Raw genomic sequence first — 25,594 nt, forward strand, 5'->3', positions numbered from 1 at the left:
AAAGTTTAAATTCATTTGTGTTAAACTTTTGCGCTACAACGCCATCTTAAGGTTTAACGAACTACTAAAAAAATGAGTTGTATTTTGTGTGTGTGTGGGTGGTTGTGTAGAGGACATCATGCAATGACATCGATAAGGTGGACTATATATCGTTTTGGGATATTACATTACAAACTATAATAGGAATAACCTAAATATGACTACTAAATTTGTGAAAATTGTTGTTGGTTTGTTTTTTACACAAAAATAGTCAAACAAAGAGATGTTACAACTCTGCTATAAGAGAGAGAATATCAATTTATTCTTTCTTTTCATCGGAATCCTTGAACCAATCTTCACAGCCGGGTACATTTTCGGGGGCATCGCACATTTCAGATTCGTCATTGTAGACTTCACCGGCTTGGCAGGCCAAATCACGAGGATCTTCACCGTTCAAGCAGACATAGAATTTCTGGCAATCGGTGGGGTGAGGATATCTGGGATGAGAGACAACTTGACCACGGGCATCAGTCTTTGGCTTGTCCTTGGGGCATTGGAAACCGGTGGCGGACATTTCTGTGGGAGAGGAGAATAATTAATATTTTTTAGGATAAATTGAAGATAAGTTCTACATACTTGGCTTTTCAACACAGTTTTCACGCTTGGCAGTTTCGGGCCACACACAGGTACCGCTGTATTCATCGAAATGCAAACCTACAGTACATTTGGTTTCCAAAGCATCACCATCGATACAGTTGTAGAAGATGTTGCAAACAGTTTCATCAGGATGGGCAAAGAAACCGTTCTTGCGGGGACAGAATTTCGAGGAAATTGGTTCTTCTGCAAATGTCAAAGAGAGGCGAATATTCGAATTAATTTTAAATCTCTTAGAGGTTGAGTTGATTGATTTACTTACGCAATTCAACACGATCACCACAATCAACATTGAAAGGCATATCACATTTGTTGATTTGACGGTTCAATGGATCGAAGACCAAACCATCAGGGCACAATTTCTCCTTGGCAACACCATCATCACATTCGTAGTATTTATCACACTGTTTTTCATCGGGGAACTGACCATTTGGTTTGGGGCATTCAAAAGCGGCATCTGGAGGAAAAGAAGTGAAAGAAATTTTGGAAATTAATATAATAATTCAAGAAGGTTTAGATATATTGTGATTGGGAGGAGATTCGAATACTAATATTAAAACGCCATGTACATTGTGTACTTATAGTACGTTTACATTTAACTGGATTTCGTTAAGCCAGTGGGTTTCAATTGTCAATTCCTTTCCATAAATGTCAAATAGATCCTCATAAAGTAGGTTAACCCGGTAAAAATTCTAATGTATATGCCGTTTTATTTCGGGTAGGTTACTTAATGTGGATTTATTTGACATATATGCAATGAAATTGACAATCTAAAACTACTGTGTTAACGAAATCCAGTACAATATAAACCTCTTATAAGTCCAATAATAAAAATGAGATTTCGATTAAGTTTTCTGATTATCTTGTTTGAAATGTCAAGTTTTCTTGCAGGGAAAATCCAATATTGAACTGTCAATTAAATATTTTAACTAGTCATAAAGCACGTTTAGACCATAACTTATTGTGATAATGTATTACCTAGTTTTATTTGCCAAATCGAACTATATTTATTTCGATATGTCATACAACAAATAAGCCTCTGATTATATATAGATATTATTTAAAATACAACACTGTTTCAGCACCTAAAAAGGTACCACTTGTCCGAAAGTACGAAAATGTACCAACGTGTATAAATATCAACGTAAACAAATATCAGCCGACTGACAACTTTTAATATTAATATAAACAACTAGGATTTAATTTCTCGATTTACAAATCGATTCGATTCGAAAGCATAGTCTACAAACCAGAATCAGAATGCGAGTTTCACAAATTATAAAAACAATCAATTCAAATTAACCTCCAAATATGAAATTTCACTTTCCATAGTTTCAATTTCTATCGCTCGATCATGAGTACATTAACCTCAATTGTAAATATGGGTTTACCTACCTATATACGAAAACAATTTCAATTTCAAAACTAAAACCAAGGAAATTTTTCCACAACTAAATAACCAAATAAGTCGGCCGAATAGAAGAAACAACAGCCACAGCTAAACATAATAATAGCACATGCACAAGTACGTACGTCGTATTCGTTAACGGGTTTTGATGACTAAACCTATCAGTTATTCCGCCTATGCACCGCTTGTTGTTTGTGGATTTATAATGGAATTCAATTCAAATGAGCTGTTGTTGTCTGCTGCTGTCTCTATTGCCATGGCAATTAAATGCATTACTCAAATATTTTCTATGCTTTTGAACTTTAAAAAAGAAGAAAGAAAAAAATGCATTTCGAAAAAAAAAATTAATCAGAGGTGGATTTATACTTTGCCTCTCTTACAATTAGATTTACTTTAGCATACATACAAATTGCATAATTAGCTGACAGACGTTGCTGCCGACAGCAGTGACGCTGCAGTTAACAGCGTTGCATTTGAGGCAGAGTTAAAACCAGAAATTGAAATGCACTCAGGGAAAATGTTGGGGGGATTTAAGTGGTTTTTGGCGGTATTAATTGTTAGGGAGAATTGTATAAAGGTGCCAGAGAGGTATTTAAATTGTAACCGGTTAAGTTTGCATAAAAAAACATAAAACAGATGTTTTAGGTCTGATATAAACGTGTCCTTAAAGGGAAGTTTAATAATCCTCTTACATGCTGATGTTAAAACGCGTTTAGACTATGCTCTCTAAATCGACTTGATTTTTAAATCGAGCAACTAAATCCTAGATGTTTACACTGGTTTTAAATTGATAGAAAGTCAGTCAGCTGATATTTGTTTACATATTTATGCATATTATTTAATAACATTCTCATAATTCAAATGGGAATTATTCTCCATTAGTTGAATACAAATATATAAAAATGTGTTACTTTAAAGTTATTTAATATCCATAAAAATTCTTTCAGCTCCTTGCCATATTTTGTTGTACGCCTAATTTGTACTTTTTAGTACTTTTAGGGCGATTTATCAATTTGTGATACAAAAACAGTGTTGTATTTGAGATTATATACATACTAATCCACGATCAAATGCTATATTCTAAATTAGAAGGAAGATACTGCGAACAGTATTCAAGCAGTATTCGAGCAGCTGATTTATGAAACAGATGTTTCGTCAAATATTTTAAAAAGTTAATTTTATTTCATTCAGAGTCCGAATGGTCAATAATTGTATGAAACAACAATAGAAAAAATGAATTGAGAAAGACAAATTAGTTTCATTTAATAGAATTTTGGTCATATGGTTTATGGAAAATTTGACATTACAATATTACATTGGATATATTTTGAACATAAATCTATGTTTAGAAGTTCGTCAGCTTATTGCTACCAAACCGGAAATCCTTTAGAACGAAATGAAAATGTATGTATATTCCTCTCAATGAATCAGCTGATCTTCTTAAGGCTTATAGTACATTTACATTGAATTACAGTTCTAATGCACATGCCGTTTTATTTATTTTAAAAATATTATAACACCTATCTTTAGTTACTATATATCATTTTGGTGCAAGGATGAAAGAAAGAAATTAAAAAAAATATATATTTAATATTGCACATTAGAACCATCTGTCAATTTTTTCCTAGTAATATTTCACATAGGTGGCAACATTGCATATCGAATGCAAGTAGAACAGTGCATGATGCAATAATAAGGTGATGTATCAAAACAATAACATTTGTTTTTGTGCCGACCATCTGTCAAATTTTTCCTTATAATATTTCAAAAAGTTGGCAGCATTGCACATCGAATTCAAGTAGAAATTACACACTTTGACAGTAAATCAAGACATCAACTGCTCTAAATGGACTACGTTGCACATCGAATTCAAGTAAAAACTGCGCACTTTGACAGTTAATGGAGACATCAGCTGCGCTAAGTGGACTACCTTTTTAATGTGCCATGGTACGATCATTGTCAAAGTTAGCCAAAATTGTAATTTGCCAAATTGAAAATTTGACATTTGCCTTTAAAAAAATATTTCATATATTTTATCAATGATTTTATGTCTCATTATTCAATTTTATAAACATTTAAACCACGTTTTATCTAATCTGTTTTTTTATTTTCGCAAACAAGTTATTAACAAGAAGACAATTTTTCTATGCCTGCCAACCAAAGAATTCATGCGAAATGTCTACGTCAACAGCATCGGCTTTGGAACCAGTTTAAATGTTAATTTAACATTAAAAGTAAATAGATATTTGAACTGTGGCATTTCTGGATTTCCAGAGAAAACCAATAACAAATTGCCTGAAACCAGACAACTACTCATAATACTTTTACTTTTCGATGGTTTAGTTGTGAATGGCATGACAACACTTTGTAATGTTTGACATTTAAAGGGTGCGGCGGTGCAGTGCAGTACAATGCTGCAAGGTAATTGCACGCAATTTCAAAACTATTTCATGTCATTGATTAACCCTTAGGAGTGAAGGTAATTGACATTACAACTGCACATACAAATAGAGCAGCCTCCATAATGTCTGAGTTTGAAACTTAAAATACCAGTTTAACATTTTATCTCTGCTTTTTTCCAGAAAGCTAAATAAATTATGACTGGAAATATTGTCTTGTTATTGTATATATCTGCATTAAATTTAATGACTTTTAATGTGTTGGGGAAGTTTTTTTTCTTTTTTGCCATGACTTGAAGTTCAGGTTATGAAATTGTGTATAGTTTGTTTATATATTTTTCTCTCTCTCGTGTCCGCCTAGGTGAATGTCTGGCAAAATTGTTTGCTTGGTTGATTTTTGGTGTCAATGCCAATATGTTTAGCATATTTTATTTATTTATTTTAATTTTATTAATAAATGTTAAAATATACAAACACGAAGAAGCCAACGAAATTCAAGTTCAAATATTGCGAAATGTTTTCTATGGGAATTATCATAAAATGACCGGTCAAACAACATCCGACCGGCTTTTTTGAATGGGACGGTAACATTAAATTAATTCAAAAGACTATAAACTTTCAGTTTCGTTAATTAGTTATGGAAAATTTTTGTTAGTATTGTGAATGCAGTCTCAAATTTATGATAATTGGTTGATCAGCTGTCATCTAAATGGTAGCAAAATATTTATATTTTTGCAAATTCAAAGACGTCAGTAGACTTTAGCCGGGGGGTTTTAAATTAAAATCGACAAGAATTCGCAAAGAATTAAGCAGCTATATCGTCAAAAATTTAAACAATCAGGCAGCTATAAAATTTAAGGTTTTGTTTCTATGAAACCGGTTTTAATAAAACATGCCATTTAAAGTATCAATTTCATGATAGATGACGTATTTTCATAAAACACGTGTTTTAGGCGTTAAATTATAACAAAATTAAATAGATATGATGCGGTCTGAATAAAGCCACGCTTTGATAAATTCCCATAGAAATCAATACTCATCATTTTGAAAGCTTTTAAACCATCAAAACGACAAAGCATTGAATTGAGGGGAATCTAAATTTTCGATTGTAATGTAATGTAGTTGATTGTGTGGCTATTTCAGATTATAAACTGGACATTTTTGGATGTTGAATTTAAGAATGGCTAACTAGACCACGAAGCAAAATAATTAAAATTTTAACATAAGCTTTGCCATTTTTGTACTTTTTGGGAGAAGTTCTGCATTTATTTTTAGGGTTGTATTTGAAATTATCTCGATTTAGCATAGGATCTCGGTAATGTACATTATTGCGATAAAACCTAAGTCTAAACGGTCCTTAAGATATAACAGGCAACATTGCAGAAATCTTTACAAAAAAAAAAAACCAACACTGTAAGGAAAAAGTGGTCCGGAATATCTAAAGAAGAGTTGAAGTTCATGGGAAATTAAGGAATGCATAAATAATTACTGAAGACGTTTTGACAAAGAGCTTCGGAAAACAGTATCAAAATAATTTTGGAAATTTCAGGAAGAGAATTTTTGATTTATTAACTTTGTGAATAGATTCGTTTGACTAGAAACAAAATTCCAAACTCGCCTTGAGCTTTAGCATTAAAAATACCTAAAATTGAGAAATATTCAGCTTTGAAAATCTTTAACTTGCGAGAATCCGAAATTCGAACTTTAAATATATTTTAATATTTCAAAGCACTTTTTCTAGACAAATATTTTTGGATTTCTAATTTATGAGTTTCGGGTTCAGATCCCAGCAGAGGAGTGGTTTTCGAATATTTAAAAAAACACATCCTCAAGATGAACTACATCGGAAACAACCTCAGCATAAACACATGAGGATAACACAAAAATAGGAACGATGGGACATAGTGCCACCAAGAGGAAATGGCAACAGTAGATAGGAGCATTTTTATAGGCAATAATAGATGGCAGCCCCATTACCTAGGACAGGCTAGCCGGATAACCTTATTAATAGATTTTGAGAAAACAGTTCCAAATATATTCCCAATAGCTTTGTTTTTGAATTGGCGTAATGCAGGGTATTTTGTGCCAGACTATAAACCAATGAGTATCGGGTTCAAATCCTAGCTGAGGAGGATTTTTTTAAATTTATTTTCGAATATTTGTAAAAAGGGTCTTATATCCCCTCAAAATGAAATACATCCGAAGCCACCTGCCATCCTAATAAACAATCTCAGCCTAAACACATGAGGATAACACAAAAATGGGAATGACGTGACATTGTGCCACCTAGAGAAAAATCGCAGCACTTGATTAGGAGGCTTCTTTTCTAGGCAATAATAGATGGCATCCCAATCACCTAGGACAGGCCATCATCTACGTAGCTGTAATAATAAAAAATGAAGGTCTAATCGAGTAAAATGGAGATGCTCTGTGAAAGTTTTATGCTCCCAAGAGGAGTAACAGGATTTTTCTTTAATTTTTAGACGAAGAGCATATTTTTCAGTTCAATATTCATGAAGTTTTCATATATATTTCGCCAAAAATTACTATCAGTAATACTTCAAACTATGCAGCACTTTTCACAAATGGGATATTACATTTACTTTTTATATGAAATTTAAGCCAGAGAGCGATAGAAAGAAATTGAAAACAAAAAGAGGGTATTTTCCGGTAAAATATAATGACTCTTCGACCCCTTTTCACTTCTCACAATGAACAACTTTTAATATTTTTTTCTATTAAATTGTCTTCTTCCTCAAAAAAATGTTTTTCATAACTTTGTTTGGCACTTTCCGCATCCACATATTTTCAAACCAAATATAAATAACTTGATTCGTTTATATATATTTTTGTGGTTCAGCCATATTTTGTTTACAATTTGTTTCTCAATTATTTCTTTTTTTCTTAATTTTTTTTTCTTAACAACACACAGCAAAACAAAAAAAAGTTATACAAAATTTTGTAACACTCACTTGCAGATGCAACGCACAAAGCTGCCACAATGGTACACACAACGAATTGCTTCATTTTTTCTCTGTTTGTTCGGTTTTGAGGTGTTATGTCCTTAAAAGTAATCCACACTACACTGGAGAAACTTGTATGGCGTATCAGTTTATATAGACGACGTCTTAACTGAACGCTGGCTGGGCTGGAACTATTGGTGGAACGTTAGCCGCTCTTTCTTTTTGAAGAATAACAGCAGCGTAGCTAAACTTTTTGCTGCTGCAGTTGGCAGAGAGAGTGGTGTAAGTTGCCATTGTGGAACGCGTGCGCATGCGCATACTAAAGCTAAACCTGCAATACTTGGTGGGTTTAATTGTTTGTTTGTGTGTCTGTCTGATGATCATCGCTTTGTTGTTATTGCGGTTTATATTTGCTGTTAGCTTCTGCCTTGCCTTACTAGTTTCATTTCTGGGTAGGGAGTTCGTTTTGTTTTCAGCAAATTTTGGGGCCAGGGGTCTGATGCACACGACATCTAAACGCTGAAGTGTTAACATCAACGTGTGTGCTAAACATGCTTGCTTTTCTTGCATATCGTTTAGAGGGAGACATAATTTTGAGATAAAAACAAACTACAAGTCAACAAGCTTAAGAGTTGGTAAAATAAAAAAAAATGCATAATCTTTTAAAGGTTTTATTTTTAGGTAGGCATTAAGAAAATACCGAAATACCACAATTTGGCCAAGTATCTTATCTTGACATGCGCAAACATGTGTTTTTCATAAGTTTATTTAAGTTCAGTGATCATATTTTTTCATTGACATTTTCAAATGTGTAGTTTTTTGCTGGTTTCCTTAAAGTGAAGAGGATTGATTTGGAAACGATATATACATATTTCACGGATATTTTTGTATACAAACTCAGGTAACGAAGTCTCTAGATTCACCCGCTCTCCAAAAAGTTCACCAGTTCTAAATCTCTTATAGTTAAGAATATAACCCCGTAAGAGTTAAAAATTTGCAAGCGTCTGTCTTCTTAAAAATAGTGTAAATATTGATTTTGTTGGGAGAACACATGTTCACTAAAATAGATTAACTTGGAAAACGTAATAGAATTTTCAGTTTTTATTAAAGGTTAGTCTCATTAATTTTGAATAATAATATCGAATTTATCAATAAGACAATCAAATATTAGAACTGAAAATGGGAAGAGACAATCACTGCAGTCCTGAAGTCTGGGATTTTTAAAAGGAAACTTTATTATGAAAGTAAAAGCTACAGACAAATTGGCTGCTCATATAAAATGGTCCAAAATACAGCAAATTACTAGTATTTAGCTTAAACTAGAAGAAAAAATCACAGAACACACTCCTCATAGAAAGACAAATTGTTCGCCATAGAAAGAATGATACATTTGCAACCTCTTTAAGATATAATTTAAAAGTCAAAAGTGGTCGATTAGTTCCACTTTTATATAAACTGTTCCTAAAAATAGATTAAAATTTTTACAAGAGCAAAAGTGGAGGAAGATTTTATGGTCAAACGAAACTAAAGTCAAGTTATTTAACTCTGAATGTAAGAAGACCACCGACCACCGAACTTCTTCCACAATATACAAAAAAACTATTAAACATTGTGGTGGGAATATATTGGCATGGGGATTTTTTCCTTGCCATGAAATACGGCCACCATTTAAAATAGTCCAAAGGAATTATTCCAAATGAGGAACTATAGGTCATGATCTTTCGTTCTCTTAGTTCCTTTTGCTCCAGTCGCTCCTTCTGCTCTCTTTCAACTAGTTCTTTTTGCCCCGTCGTTCTATTTTCGTATTGTTTTCCCAGTTCTTTTTGCTCCCGTTAATTACAACATTAGTTGTTTCTCTCTTTTACTGATGAATTGAATATTCCGGGTAATAATTAAACGTTGTAAATCATCGTTGTAGACTCCGTGCCAAAAAAAAACAGCGTTAAGCGGCTATTCAAAGTAATAGTACTAAGTACTAAGGTAAATAAGGTGAAAATAAAAATAATTAATGTTTTTGATGATGTTTCGGCTAAAGGTCAATGAAAAAAAATTGTTTATGTTTTATTAGTTTATTATTCTTCCAATATTTCGATTGTCATCGACAATCATATTCAGGGATCTGTTACAAAATAAACAATTGATTACAAATTGATACATCAGATTCGTCACCGTTACATGCATCCTATAAACTACATTGCACTTATCTTCTTTTTTATACCCTCCACCATAGTATGGAGGGTATATTAATTTTGTTTTTCCGTTTGTAACTCATCGAAATAATCATTTCCGACCCTATAAAGTATATATATTCTTGATCAGCGTAAAATTCTATGACGATATAGCCATGTCCGTCTGTCTGTTGTAATCACTCTAGCGTCTAAACGAATTGAGATAGATCGTCAAAATTTTGCATAGAGTCGTCTTTTGTCTGCAGGCAGGTCAAGTTCGATGATGGCCTTTATCGGTCCACTTTTAGTCATAGCTCCCATATAAGGGTACCCCTAATTTTGCGGTATTTTGGGGGGTTTTATCTCATTTTTCGACCAAATTCGCTGAAGTTCGGTACTTTGAGTTATTATTGGTTAGAACATCTCTATACTACAAATTATAAATATAGGTCAATTTTTTCGGGTAGCCCCCATATAAGGGTACCCCCAATTTTCGGTATTTTGGGGTCCTTGAGCGCGTTTTTCAACCGAATTCGCTGAAATTTGGTACTTTAAGTTCTTATTGCGTAGCAAATCTCTCAACAAAAAATTATAAGTATAGGTCAATTTTTTCGGATAGCCCCTTGAGCGCATTTTTCAATCGAATTTGCTGCAATTTGGTATTTTGTACCTAGTCTCTGTGTGGAGCTTCCAGAAGGAGTGGACCGATTTTCCCCTTCTTCGAATTTGAACTAAGTTTGGAGAAATAATAAGATGGACAAAGTTTGGATGAAATCTAAATTTTCTGAAACGGATTTGGTCTAAAGAAACATGGGGTCTGGAACCACATTCAGACACATTTTCACCGTGTTAAAGTGTATACACCCTCATTAGCCATAATGCTGAGGGTATAATTATCTATTATAAATAAATTTTTAATAATTTTCTGCAATCTGTATTAAGGTATACACAATCCGTTTTTAGAAATGTTGGTATAGGTCCACTTTTTGGTATGTTCCCTATATTTTCATTTCTAGTACCTGTCAGTATATCTATGGTGGAGGGTATCCAAAGTTCGGCCCGGCCGAACTTAACGCTTTTTCACTTGTTAGTCTTCGTTTTAGTTTTGCTGAACATATTGTTGACATTTACAGTTGATGATTTTTAAAGCTAATTGGTATTTGTCCTTATTGTAAAAGTTGGATATGTCAAATCTCTCCGAAAATCCAGGGATGTATGTCAAAGATTTATAACATTTTTCATTTTCGTCTCTAATTCTCACGTTATTATTCTGCTTTGCATGTTTTAATAGGTCGTCGATTGTTTTTTGTTGAAAATTGTTCTTTTTTAATATGCGTCGTATTTTTATTTCGTTGTTGTGATGGAATTGTTGGTCACTTATATTGAACACTCTATATATAAAATTCGTTGCCGTGTTTATTTTCACTCTACGGGGATGATTTCAATGACAATTTATCAGTCTTCCGGATGCTGTTGGTTTTTGGTACCAATCTAGTTTAAGGTTATTGTCTTGTCTGATTATTATTGTAGATGGGAGCTTGTCATTTTTCTCTACTTCGTGCGTAAATTGTATGTTTTTGTCGAATGAATTCAAAATCCTTAGTGTGTTTTCCACTTCCTTTTTCTTTACTATACAAAAAATATCGTCCACGTACTTTGTTAATAACCTTGGTTTCATCCTCATCATTTCTATAGAAGTGTCCAATAATTCCTCCATTATTACGTCAGCTATGATCAGTGACGCTGGTGCACCTATTGGAAGTCCTTTGCGTTGTTCGTACACCTTGTCTTGAATTATAAAATATCTTTTATACAAAGAGTCAGTATTTCAATAAATAAATCTTTCGGTATCCTGGTATAGTTCTTCAGTATATTCCATTTTTCGGCGATCGTCTTAATTGCTATATTTATTGGAACGCTGGGAAACAACTACTGAACCGATTTTCACAAAAATCAGTACACATAATTCCAGACTTAGATCAGTACGCTATTCTAAAATTCGTGCAAATCGAAAGAAAGGGCTTTCGTGCATCATTAACATAAAATCTGAAGAAAATATATATGGAATCTATATCAACATCTGAACCGATTTTCTAGACACAATTCAATACGCTTTGCCAAAATTCTTGCAAATCGAAAGATAAATGCGCCCATGCGCAATATTCAAAATTTAGTAGTAGAAAATGTAGCTATGATTGTAAAAGTCTGATTTAAAAATTTTTAGCACAATAGTCGAACGTTTTTGCAAAATAGTCGAACACTTGATTTTTCTCGAATATAAAGAGTTATGTGGTTTTCTTGTTTTCTTTGACAAAAAAATTAAAAAAATAAAAATAATTTTTATTCATTTTTGAAGCCGACAATTATTTTTTAATAAAAATATTCCATGTCGGGTAATGTGGACCACTATAAAAAAGTGGGACTTTTTCATGAGGAGGAGTTCGAAACATGGGCGCATTTAATATGCGAGTAGGTATTCTATCCTCTGAAAACTTGATATGCGAAATTACAAGTGCCAGGACCTTCAAAATACCGCAAATGGGTCGGTATCCTTAAATGGGGGCTATTCTAAAACATTAACCCATATATTTTTACATTCATTGTTATCCAAGAGTGCAATAAATGTAAATTTATCACAACCAATCCACAACCTACCTTTAACTTACTGATCCTCATTACCCACACATACTGGTCCACATTTCCCGCCAAGCTATTTTTATTCGCAGTTTAGAGTTTTTTGAAATATAATGCCATAAATTTTTTTTAGACAAATATATATAATGTTTGACCTGATATATATTTAGCCGACAAATCTACTATGTTGTGAAAAAAAAATTGTTTTTATTTTTTTACCGTTGTTACGCCCACAATATCAAAAAAGAAAATGGTGGTCCACATTACCCGAAGTTACTCTATGGGAACTATATCTAAATCTAAACCGATTTTTTTTCTCAATTTCTATAGGGTTCGTTCTTGGGCCAAATAGATAACCTGTGCTAAATTTTATCCAAATCGGATCATAAATACGACTTGTACATTCTTTAAAATGTAACATGGACAGACGGTTGGACATGCATAAATCGACTCAGAAAGTTATTCTAAGCATATTCTTAAAAGGACCACAGTGTGATGAAGGGTATAAAAATGCGGGTAACACTAAAGCTTAAAGATATACAGAAAATGGAGCAATTTGCATACAATTTGGTTGGTAAACGTGTTCTAACTCCCCAAAATAGAGAGGGTGCAGTTAACGTGAATCGATATATTATCCCTTTTCAATACCAAGCTTGAAAATGGACAACAGACAGAAATATAAATTTATTCTGACAAAGAATATATACACTATAAGGGATCTTTGATGAATATTTTGGGGTGTTGCAAAGGGAATGATATATTTACTCCACTCCACGCTATAGTGGAGGGTATAAACATAGTGGATAGGTGACTATTTTCTTGTTTTTTAATTTATGATTTTCATAAAAAATTTGCCAAGTATCTAATTTAACAACAATTTCATTTGAAGCACCGATATGATTTTCACATTTTACAAGTTTATTAGAAAATCTAAATTTTCTAATTTAATTTAAAAAACAACACCCTACTTTTGTAAACCATTTCTTTTATTTTTAATTGAAACTGTTATGGCAACAAAGCTCATGTCCAAAGCATAACAATTATTGTTAGATTCAACTGAAAGGTGCTTTGTAATTAATATTCCAATGCGATTTTCAAAGAAAACAAATTAAAATGCAATAAACGTTTTAAAGTTATGGCTGTGTGTGAGTGATGTGAGAAATAAAACAATCGAAGAAGTGTAACAGTCTTTAGTTTTATGTCACCATTTCTTCTTTCTTCTGATCGTGTGTTGGCGTGGTGTAGGGAATTTCTTATTAGATTTTCATTGTTGAATTTTAAATTTTCTTTCTCTTTTTTTGAGTACTTATGTAAAGTGCATAGTACCGTTTTATAATCATGGAGGTGGTTAAAATAAAGGTGCTCGGTTCAAAAGTTTTAGTACACATAGAAAAGTATAATTAGACACTCCTTTAAAAGAAATGGCTCATAACAAATAAATATAAAATAGTGATTTTAAAGATAGATTGATCGATTTCAAGGGTACTCAGAGATTATATTATATCGAATCATGTAATATTGTATTTTCAATAATTTTTTTAATACTAACTTTCTGTATGCATGAGAATTCAATATGTATGTAATGATATGTGTATGATAAAGACAGTTCGGCACCAATTTTATTTCCTTCTTTAGTGACAATCACAAACATATACACTCATTCCATTTTGGCCAAATTTTTATTTAAACTTCTTTGTTGCAAAATTGAGAATTTTTAATGCATGGTGATATAATTTTGTTAATTACTTATTGGTAAAACGTTTTTATAAGACAACAACGATTGAATCTGCTGACCGAATTCTAAGTAAAATAATATGCAAATTAATTTTGATACGTTGGTATATTTTTGGGTACAGAAAATGTGTATTTATAATGAAGACGATTGGTATCAGGTTTAATTAAAGGAATACTGCCAAACATATCATTAATATCGAAATTGAAATATATTTTGTAGTTTATTTGATATTTAAATTCAGAATAACGAAAAAATATTTGAGAGATTAACAGAAGAGAAAAAATCGATATGTCGTCTGAATCTCCAAAAATCTATTGAATTGAACTGTCGAATATCTAGACTATATGCATATGACAAAATTTGATAAAAAAACAAATAAATGTCCAATTTGGTCCGATGGCTAGTCATTTTGAACCATTTTTATGCTTATAATTTAGGAGAATTTTCAATGTTGTTCCGAAAATCTTATGGGGGTCAAAGCTCATGGCTAGTATATTATGAATCCAAAAAAAGTAATTAATTTTGTTGCTGGTAGCTCTAAAGTGCATGAAGCAAAATTGTTACATATTTGTAAGGTTTTTTTGAGGTGACATATCTACAGTCAAATCGAATGAAGAACATTTCTGTAAAACATGTCCTCTTTCATTGTCCATCGTCGTTTATCTCTTGAACAGTAAACATTCAGATTAACAAGCTCCATTGGAGTGAGACGGCAACATTGGCTCTGATGGAAAAAATATAAAAGCCCTTAAAGGAAAATCTTTATATATTTGTATGCAATATTTTCCTCTTTTACCCGATTCTTGCTCATGAAACCTTATATCTACGAACACAACTGAAGTTTGAATATGAAAAACTGTCGGCCAATAATAAGACCTGCTGTAAGAAAGTGAGAGAAAAACACCTAGCGACGGAAGTGAGGGAAGCGACGAGTAGTAGAAGATGTCTGACTCCCAATAAAATCTATATATGTTTGAGGCCCGCCAGATAAACCTCCATCGGAATGAGACGGCGACAGTGGTTGTGATGGAAAAATTAATCAAAGGTAATTAAACATCGATCTTATTCATGAACCTTGGGCTTGCTCAGGAACGCTGAGGAAACTAATGGAAAGTATAAGTGAGATAATGAAAGTAGACATTCCTCAATTACAAATGGTCTTCGTTAGAAGAAATCATTGGTGTATTGAAAAACCAGAAAGGAAAGTAGTAAAGTCAGGCTGGACCGACTATATGATACCCTTGCAAAACAAACTTGACACACGCTATTCACTATGCTCCCCTGTTTAAAATTTAATCTCAATCAGACACCTATTGATTATTTGGTGTACAATTAACATAAATAAGACGAAATTATATATGGAAGCTACGATATATCTATATCTGAACCGATTTTCACGATTTAGTACGCTATGCCAAAATTCGTGCAAATTAAATTATTTTCAGGGACTTTCGTGCACCATTTACCTTAAATCGGAGGAAACTATACATGTGAGCTATATCTAAATCTGAACCGATTTTCACGAAACTTAGCACACGTCATTCTAGACTTAATTCAATACATTATGCCAAAATTCGTGCAAATCTAATGACTTTCAGGGACTTTGGTGCACCATTTACCTAAAATCGGGCGAAACTATATAGGAGTTATATCTAAATCTGAACCGATTTTCACGAAACTTAGCACACATCATTCTAGACCTAATTCAGTAGGCTATACCAAATTTCGTGCAAATCGAAAGATATATAGGGACTTTGGTGTACCATTTACCAAAAATCGGACGAAACTATATATGGGAGCTATATCTAAATCTGAACTGATTTTCCCCAAATTCAATAGGGTTCGTCCTTAAGCCAATTAAGTGACATGTGCCAAATTTCATCCAAATCGGATCATAAATTCGACCTGTACTTTGTTCACAAAAATACATGGACGGACGGACAGACGGACATGCATAAATTGACTCAGAAAGTGATTCTATGCATATTCTCAAAAGGAACCATGGGTCTATCTCTATTATTTTTGCCTGTTACAAACATATGCACAAAGACATAATACCCTGTACCACAGTGTTATGAAAGGTATAAAGAGGGGATTCTCCTTGTGATAGATTTAGACAGGGGTTCACTGGTAATTCTTGCTAAGACTACGGGTAGGGCGCGATTCGTACCCAGCAATAAAAGTAAGGAAAATCATTTATTGCAGGACAATTGATTAAGGTCATCCAGATAAACCTCCATTGGAGTTAGACGGCAAGAATGGTTCTGAGGGGAAATTAATCAATTTTTGACTATTAATAGCAAGGTCTCTAAACCATATTAATTATCAACTTTTCTATGCAAACACATGTTATAGACCGAGAACCTGAATAATATGTCAACAAATTATGTTTTCTGTTCAGATTTTTCAAAATCAACACCTCCATACTGAAGGAAAATAATGGTCCATTAAATGTGTTTATAATAAAGAATATATAAACATTGAGTTAATATTTTGTAATTTACCAAACATGGTTAAGTTCGGGCCGGCCGAGTTTTTATACCCTTCACCACGCTGTGGTACAGGGTATTATGTCTTTGTGCATATGCTTGTATGGTTACTTTTAAGAATATGCATAGAGTCTATTTTTTCATGTCCGTCAGTTTGTATATTAAAAATTATAAGATGAAATTTGGCCCAAGTATGAACCCTATTGATATTGGAGAAAATCGGCTCACATTTAGATATAGGTCCCACATAGATTTTCGTCCGATTTTATGCACCACTAACGCCCCTATATTTCTTGCGATTCACATGCGATTGTCTATATCGTATAACTCCCATATATGTTTGTCCGATTTAATGCAAATGTTACACCAAACATCCAATGATTGTCCGATTAAAATGAAAATAAGAATTTTAAGAGCATATTTTGTACATACTCAAAGTGATGAAGTGTATCACATAGTCCGCGCCGTTCTACTTTTGAGCATTCCTTACTGGTTTATATTCAGAATCTCTTCAAAAGGCCGGGCCCTCTAAAGTCATTGAATTTCGGCTAGTATGTTCTTTATACTCTTAAAAATTAAATACCAAATTAGTGTGGAAATCTAGGCTACAAACTTTGACATAGCAAAAATTAAGCGGGACTTATATCTTAACTATTGCGAACTCTATCCTGATTTCAATAGACAGACGGACATACACACGGAAACGGCTAAATCGACAAAGTATTTTATTCTGATCAAGAATGCATATACTTTATGGAGTCTCCGAGGTACAGTAAAATCTCACTAATCGGGATTACCAATTTTTTCGAATTACTGAGGTTTTAAAATTGGTAAAATTGTTTATTAAGGGAACCTCCCATTCTCGATTTTAAATATTCAAGATTTTCAATGGGCTGGTAAATCAATACCAATGCATGTTAAGTTTTGTAACTTTGCATATATAAATTTCAAGATTTAAAATGGAAGAAAAATAATTTATTTTTTTTTTGTTATTGGTTTCTTGTTGTTAATAAAATGGAGGACTGTAGAAAAAATATTTTTGGAAAATCGCATATTTTTGACCACAAACCAAGTTAAAAAATAAGGAAGCTCTTCAGCGATTGGATTTATCCTAGTTCATACAATAGCTACACACTCACAGAAAAACGTCCCAAAATTTGGAATCGATTGGGTTTTTAGTTTCAGTACAGTCCTTCTAATTACTTGTCCATATTCCCTTCACCGTGGGTTATCACAAAAGAGAAACACGCGTTTAAAGTTTGAGAAGCCCTTTAGCCGTCACTTGATGCTGACACAATAAATCGGATATATCTTAAAGAGTTCTTGAGATTTTCACTTGAAATTTTGTAGGGACATTCTTGAATTAGTGTAGATTCGAATTAAATCAAAAAAAAAAAAAAATTTGACCCCGAGAATGGGGGGGTCCCCTTAAGTGTAACTCCCACATCCGAGTACATACGACAATAAAATTGGTATCAATTTATCAACCACTTCTCTTGGATATAATAATATCAACTTTTCGCGTCTATGTCCTTCATAAAATACAGATTTTGTAATTTTTCACACTAAAGTAAGGTTCCATTTCACTCGCTAAATATTGACCAATCTTTATCAAATTTATCAGGCATGCTTATACTTTGGCTTTTGGTCTATTTCATCCCCTAAATATTAACCGATCTTTAGCAAAAACAATTGGGGTCTTCATTGGCTACAACCCATCCTACATGCAAAATTGGTCAATAACTGTGGCCTGTATCGTGTTTACAAATTATAATGGACAGACGGACGGACACACATGTGTAGGTAGACTCACCTAGTCGAGATATGTCGATCGGTATACTTAAAGGTGGGTCTAGGACGTTACAAACTCTTGGGGCGTCACAAAGCTATAATATCCTGACAACATAGTTGTGGAGGGTATAAAAATTAAAAATTTTGAAACCGAGAATGGGGGGGGGTCCCCTTAATTTAGTGATCATAGTTTTATGTTTTTGTAAACATAAACAAACATAACAAAAAACGTTATTCGTCCGGACTATCGAGATTTTACTGTATTTATACCCTTCACCACACTGTGGTACAGGGTATTATGTCTTTGTGCATATGTTTGTAACAGGCAAAAATAATTGAGATAGACCCATGGTTCCTTTTGAGAATATGCATAGAATCACTTTCTGAGTCGATTTATGCATGTCCGTCTGTCCGTCCGTCCGTCCGTCCACGTATTTTTGTGAACAAAGTACAGGTCGCATTTATGTTCCGATTTGGATGAAATTTGGCACATGTCACTTATTTGGCCCAAGGACGAACCCTATTGAAATTGGAGAAAATCGGTTCAGATGTAGATATAGCTCCCGTATATAATTTCGTCCGATTATTGGAAATGGGATACCAAAGTCCATATATATCTTTCGATTTACACGAAATTTGGTATAGTCTTCTGAATTAGGTCTAGAATGATGTGTGCTAAGTTTCGCAAAAATCAGTTCAGATTTAGATATAGCTCCCATATATAGTTTCGTCCGATTTTAGGTAAATGCTGCACAAAAGTAGCTGAAAATCATTTGATTTGCACGAATTTTGGCATAGCGTATTGAATTAGAATGGCGTGTGCTAAGTTTCGTGAAAATCGGTTCAGATTTAGATATAGCTTCCATATATAGTTTCGCCCGATTTTAGGTAAATGTTGCACCAAAGTCCCTGCTAGTCTTTTGATTGTCATAAATTTTGGTATAGCGTACTAAATTAAGTCTAAAATGTGTGTGCTAAGTTTCGTGAAAATCGGTTCGGATTAAATATAGCTCCCGTACATAGTTTCGTTCGATTTTAGGTAAATGAAAATCATTCAATTTGCACGAATTTTGGCATAGCGTATTGAATTAAGTCTAGAATGATGTGTACACCTCCTATATATATATATATATATTTTCGTCCGATATTAAGTAAATTGTGCACTAAAGATTCACAGCTAGGCCGATCGACACAACGTACTGAAATTAATATAAATTAATCTCTGGCAAGTTTGCTTCAAATCGGTTCAGATATAGATATATCGTAGATTCCATATATAATTTCGACCTATATATGTTAATTTTAGACCAAATAATCAATAGGTGTCTGATTGAGATTAAATTTTAAATGGTGCAGCATATTGAATAGCGTGTGCCATGTTTGCTTTAAATCAATTTACACAAATGAAATGAAATTTACCATAGGTTACAGAAAGATATAAAAATCACATATTTAAGTTCGTTCAATTTCATTTCAAAATTCCTTCAAAGGTGACGTCTTTTCGGATGCATATGTAGAATATACCCAAAGTGGTGAAGGGTATCATATAGTCGGGCCAGTCCGACTTTACTACTTTCCTTACTGGTTTAAATGAATGACACATTTAATATACACTCCGCCTATTTTGGAGGTTATGAAAAAGTCTTGATCTATTTGCTAAATATATACCAATTACTTTCGAAATACATGGCGATTCGTTGCCCAGATTATTTAATTCCTTAAATATAACATAATAATTACCATTATTTGTTATATTGAATTTTCTCCACTTATGCATAAGGCATATTACTAAAGGTGGACCAATATAGGGCAAATATGTTAACAAAATATGAGTCCAATGTTACAGTAAAATAAATTGAAATGAGATACAATAATTTCATGTCACAAAAATATTAGATATTATCTCGTAGTCTATATTTACATAATTTACATGAAATATTTATATCGAATTTTAGATTCGTTAACCCAATGAATTTAACAACATGTACCATTTATGCATTTCACAAAGATGTTAATGATATGAACGCCATCGAAAAAAAACCATTAAAATAAATACATATTAATTTTTAGTAGTTAACTAATGCAATAAACCAATGGAAATGTTAAACGCGTCAGCAGTCAAAACAGCGTTCAATCATCGTCGTCGTCATCATCAGCAACTGTTGTAGGTGAAGATGTTTCATCCAAAAGGTGATGTGCAATTGGTAGTCCAACATGGGCAGAAAAACAACCCAGAAGCGACAGAATCAGTAGCTGCGTTATGTTGCAATTGTCATCTCAGTCGGCGAAATCGGCACCGGCAGCAGCAGTGGCATTTAAATGCATGTGTGCTAAGTTTCGCAAAAATCAGTTCAGATTTAGATATAGCTCCCATATATAGTTTCGTCCGATTTTAGGTAAATGCTGCACAAAAGTAGCTGAAAATCATTTGATTTGCACGAATTTTGGCATAGCGTATTGAATTAGAATGGCGTGTGCTAAGTTTCGTGAAAATCGGTTCAGATTTAGATATAGCTTCCATATATAGTTTCGCCCGATTTTAGGTAAATGTTGCACCAAAGTCCCTGCTAGTCTTTTGATTGTCATAAATTTTGGTATAGCGTACTAAATTAAGTCTAAAATGTGTGTGCTAAGTTTCGTGAAAATCGGTTCGGATTAAATATAGCTCCCGTACATAGTTTCGTTCGATTTTAGGTAAATGAAAATCATTCAATTTGCACGAATTTTGGCATAGCGTATTGAATTAAGTCTAGAATGATGTGTACACCTCCTATATATATATATATATATTTTCGTCCGATATTAAGTAAATTGTGCACTAAAGATTCACAGCTAGGCCGATCGACACAACGTACTGAAATTAATATAAATTAATCTCTGGCAAGTTTGCTTCAAATCGGTTCAGATATAGATATATCGTAGATTCCATATATAATTTCGACCTATATATGTTAATTTTAGACCAAATAATCAATAGGTGTCTGATTGAGATTAAATTTTAAATGGTGCAGCATATTGAATAGCGTGTGCCATGTTTGCTTTAAATCAATTTACACAAATGAAATGAAATTTACCATAGGTTACAGAAAGATATAAAAATCACATATTTAAGTTCGTTCAATTTCATTTCAAAATTCCTTCAAAGGTGACGTCTTTTCGGATACATATGTAGAATATACCCAAAGTGGTGAAGGGTATCATATAGTCGGGCCAGTCCGACTTTACTACTTTCCTTACTGGTTTAAATGAATGACACATTTAATATACACTCCGCCTATTTTGGAGGTTATGAAAAAGTCTTGATCTATTTGCTAAATATATACCAATTACTTTCGAAATACATGGCGATTCGTTGCCCAGATTATTTAATTCCTTAAATATTACATAATAATTACCATTATTTGTTATATTGCATTTTCTCCACTTATGCATAAGGCATATTACTAAAGGTGGACCAATATAGGGCAAATATGTTAACAAAATATGAGTCCAATGTTGCAGTAAAATAAATTGAAATGAGATACAATAATTTCATGTCACAAAAATATTAGATATTATCTCGTAGTCTATATTTACATAATTTACATGAAATATTTATATCGAATTTTAGATTCGTTAACCCAATGAATTTAACAACATGTACCATTTCTGCATTTCTCAAAGATGTTAATGATATGAACGCCATCGAAAAAAACCATTAAAATAAATACATATTAATTTTTAGTAGTTAACTAATGCAATAAACCAATGGAAATGTTAAACGCGTCAGCAGTCAAAACAGCGTTCAATCATCGTCGTCGTCATCATCAGCAACTGTTGTAGGTGAAGATGTTTCATCCAAAAGGTGATGTGCAATTGGTAGTCCAACATGGGCAGAAAAACAACCCAGAAGCGACAGAATCAGTAGCTGCGTTATGTTGCAATTGTCATCTCAGTCGGCGAAATCGGCACCGGCAGCAGCAGTGGCTAAAGTTGTTGTCCTTCAAAATGAAAACCGGCAATCTTGGAAATGGGTTGATAAACTGCTGGTGAACCGACTGACGTTGGATGTTTCTTCTTTTTTATGATGTTTTGATTTTTTGTTTCGTTTCGTTTTTTTTAATATTTATTATTTAAATAATTGAAATTAATACAATTCAGTTCAAGCAACAAAAAAAAAAAAAAAAACAATATCTAGAAATTAGCTGTTGTTGTTGAACAGGTTTCATATTGCCGGTAATTTGAGGGTCAACTCTGCCTATGGTGTTAAGGAAAACATAAACATGCTGTGACAAAAGGGCTGGATACGATGGGAGCGGGTGTTTGAGTAAAAATTGTGTCATGGTCGTCGTATAACAAAAAATAAAATGCATTTAAATGTATATGATTTGATGACATGATAAAACTAAATTCATATTTTTTTAGAATATAAAAAAAGATTTTATTGTCACTATTCACATAGGTGTGGTATTCATGGCAATATGAATTTACATTCCTGAAGATAGTCGGATATTGCAAAGATGTAGTTACTCGTTTTAAATAAATGTGAATACAGCTGGCCGACAATATACCGACATAATAATAGTGGCAGCCGTTTGTAGTATTGTATAAAGCTATAAATGTGGACCATTGTATATAATATGTAAGATGGCGAAATGACAAATTCAAATCATGTACTTGAAAATACAGCCCACCTCAGCCAAGAGACACATTTAACAATTTGACAGATATTTAAGGTCCTGTGTTGAACATCAAAAATGCAAATTTTCAAAAATTCAGAAAATAATTCAATAAAGGTATCTACAGAGGAACTGGAAGGCACTGAGCAAAAAGGCAGTACCCCAGAAAATAATCCGAATAATAAGAACGATGAACGAAGATGCAGACTCTCAGTTCTTCACAACGGGAAAATAAGCCACGTGTTACGAACAAACGCAAGAGTAAAACCAGTAAGCAAAGCTCAAAAGTCGGACGGGCCCGACACCACTTTGGGTACATATAAAAGATATATAAGCAACCGTAACATCCTTCAATTTACATCGATCGAAGAAACGTCTATTATTTGGTGCTCAATTTGCTGGGAGCTATATATAAATCCGAACTGTTATTCTCCAAACAGAGTTCGTCCTTGAGTTAATGAGTGACATATGCCAAATTTCATCCAAACGACCTGTACTTCGACCAGTGTTCGCAAAAAAACGGTACACTATCGTAGTGTACCGTACCAGGAACACAAACACTAAAAAAAATTTAGCGTTAGTGTTCCGGTACACAAACATTAAAAAATATTTTAGTGTTACTGTTCCGGAGCACAACGAAATTCGTAGTGTACCGCTGTCAGAGCACTAAAATCGTAGTGTACCGCGGTCGGAGCACTAAAAATCGTAGTGTACCGCGGTCGGAACACTAAAAAATCGTAGTGTACCGCTGTCGGAACACTAAAAAATTGTAGCGTACCGCGGTCGGAACACTAAAAATCGTAGGGATCCACTTGGCGGAACACTTAAAATTATAGTTTTCCATTTGTCGAAAAACAAAATGATGTATTTATCATTTATTTTTGTATGAATAAAATTTATATTTTTATTGCTTTTCAATATATTTAACCAGTAAGGAAAGTAGTAAAGTCGGACGGGGCCGACTATATGATACCCTTCACCACTATGGGTATATTAAACAGGACTATTAACAGGAAATTGGATGAAATAAAATATGTGATATTTATCTAAATGTGAATCTACCTAGATCTATCCATAAACATGTCATTCGTTTCTTACAATGGGACAAAAGTATGTAAATCGACTTCAAACAAATATAAATAGGTCATCCGTTGGGCTATATCTGTACTTCTAGAAAACGCAACTACGTAGTTCTATGCTCAATTTTGTAAGTTGTGCAAAATTTGATGTCAATCTGACTAACATGAGCAGTTTGATGCCCAATTTACTTGAAATCGGGCGAAAATATATATGGAAGCTTTATCAAAATATTAAGCGATTTCAAACAAACTTGTCACAGGTTAGGTTATACCAATTTCAGAACGTTTTGTTCCTATTGGTTCCTTGGTGCGTCAATTACTTAAAATCAATCTATAATAAAAGGGAGCTATATCTAAATCTAGGCCGATTTTCACGAAACAAGGCAGTGATGTCTGCCGGCTCAATTCGAAGGATATATAGGGACGTTGGTGCACCATTTACATGAAATCGGACGAAACTATATATGGGAGCTTTATCTAAATCAGGACCGATTTTCTCAAAACTTGGTAGACATCTTTCCTGCAAATCGATGGATATATAGGGACTTTTGTGCACCATTTACATGAAATCGGACGAAACTATATATGGGAGTTATATCTAAATCAGAACCGATTTTCACGAAACAAGACAGACATCACTCTAGGCTCAATTCAGTACGTTATGCCAAATTTCGTGCAAATCGAAGCATATATAGGGACTTTGGTGCACCATTTACATGAAATCGGGCGAAACTATATATGGGAGCTATATCTAAATCTGGACCGATATTCTCGAAACTTGGCAGACATCACTCTAGGCTCAATTCAATACGTTATGCCAAATTTCGTGCAAATCGAAAGATATATAGGGACTTTGGCGCACCATTTACATGAAATCGGACGAAACTATATATGGGAGCTATATCTAAATCTTGACCGATTTTCACGAAACTTGGCAGACATCATTCTAGACCTAAATGATTAGGCTGTACCAAATTTCGTGCAAATCGAAAGATATATAGGGACCGTTTACATTAAATCGGTTAAATATATATATATGGGAGCTATATCTAAATCTGAACCGATTTTTCCCAATTTCAATAGGGTTCGTCCTTGGGCCAAACAAATGAGCTGTGCCAAATTTCATCCAATTCGGATCATAAATGCGACCTGTACTTTGCTCACAAAAATACATGGACAGACAGACGGACGGACGGACATGCATAAATCGACTTAGAAAGTGATTCTATGCATATTCTCAAAAGGAACCATGTGTCTATCTCGTTTCCTTTTGCCTGTTACAAACATATGCACAAAGACATAATACCCTGTACCACAGTGTGGTGAAGGGACAATATCTTTTTATATTTGTATTTGTTTATATTTTATTAAAAAATAGTAATATTATATTAACATCAACTGTTTAACATAATAAATATTTTGTAACTAAAAAAGGACGTCTAGTGACGGCCAACTCATAACTGAAAATTCCATTGAATTGCTTTTTGGGTTATAATCGTTTGCGCTGATCGGAAATATGAAATTCGGCTTTTATATGGTACCTGTATGTGGTCTTGTAATATTTATCCCAAAATCCTAAAACTACTTTGTTCATATCCGCGTAACATGTACACTTCTTTTCATGAATAAGCAGGTAA

General features: G+C 33.3%; 1 protein-coding gene across 1 annotated transcript; it reads right to left on the reverse strand.

Annotated features, from left to right (window-relative positions):
- Positions 1-211: 211 nt before the first annotated feature.
- On the reverse strand, positions 212-7,590 carry LOC133330322 (protein obstructor-E). Its single transcript, XM_061538768.1, has 4 exons — positions 7,413-7,590; positions 896-1,090; positions 616-819; positions 212-555 (listed from the first exon to the last, which is right to left on the reverse strand). The coding sequence occupies exons 1-4, from the start codon at positions 7,465-7,467 to the stop codon at positions 299-301; spliced, it is 711 nt and encodes a 236-aa protein (XP_061394752.1). The 5' UTR covers positions 7,468-7,590; the 3' UTR covers positions 212-298.
- Positions 7,591-25,594: the final 18,004 nt, after the last annotated feature.

This window comes from Musca vetustissima, unplaced genomic scaffold (assembly GCF_032173495.1).
Source record: "Musca vetustissima isolate MV318-11 ecotype Yass unplaced genomic scaffold, APGP_CSIRO_Mvet_v1 utg8857, whole genome shotgun sequence".
Lineage (NCBI taxonomy): Eukaryota > Metazoa > Arthropoda > Insecta > Diptera > Muscidae > Musca > Musca vetustissima.

Coding starts and splice junctions, on each gene's coding strand:
- LOC133330322 (XM_061538768.1), bottom strand. CDS start 7,467: ATGAAGCAATTCGTTGTGTGTACCATTGTGGCAGCTTTGTGCGTTGCA. Junction 1,091..7,412: donor TTTGTGCGTTGCATCTGCAA/GTGAGTGTTACA, acceptor CTTTTCCTCCAG/ATGCCGCTTTTGAATGCCCC. Junction 556..615: donor AAACTGTGTTGAAAAGCCAA/GTATGTAGAACT, acceptor CCTCTCCCACAG/AAATGTCCGCCACCGGTTTC.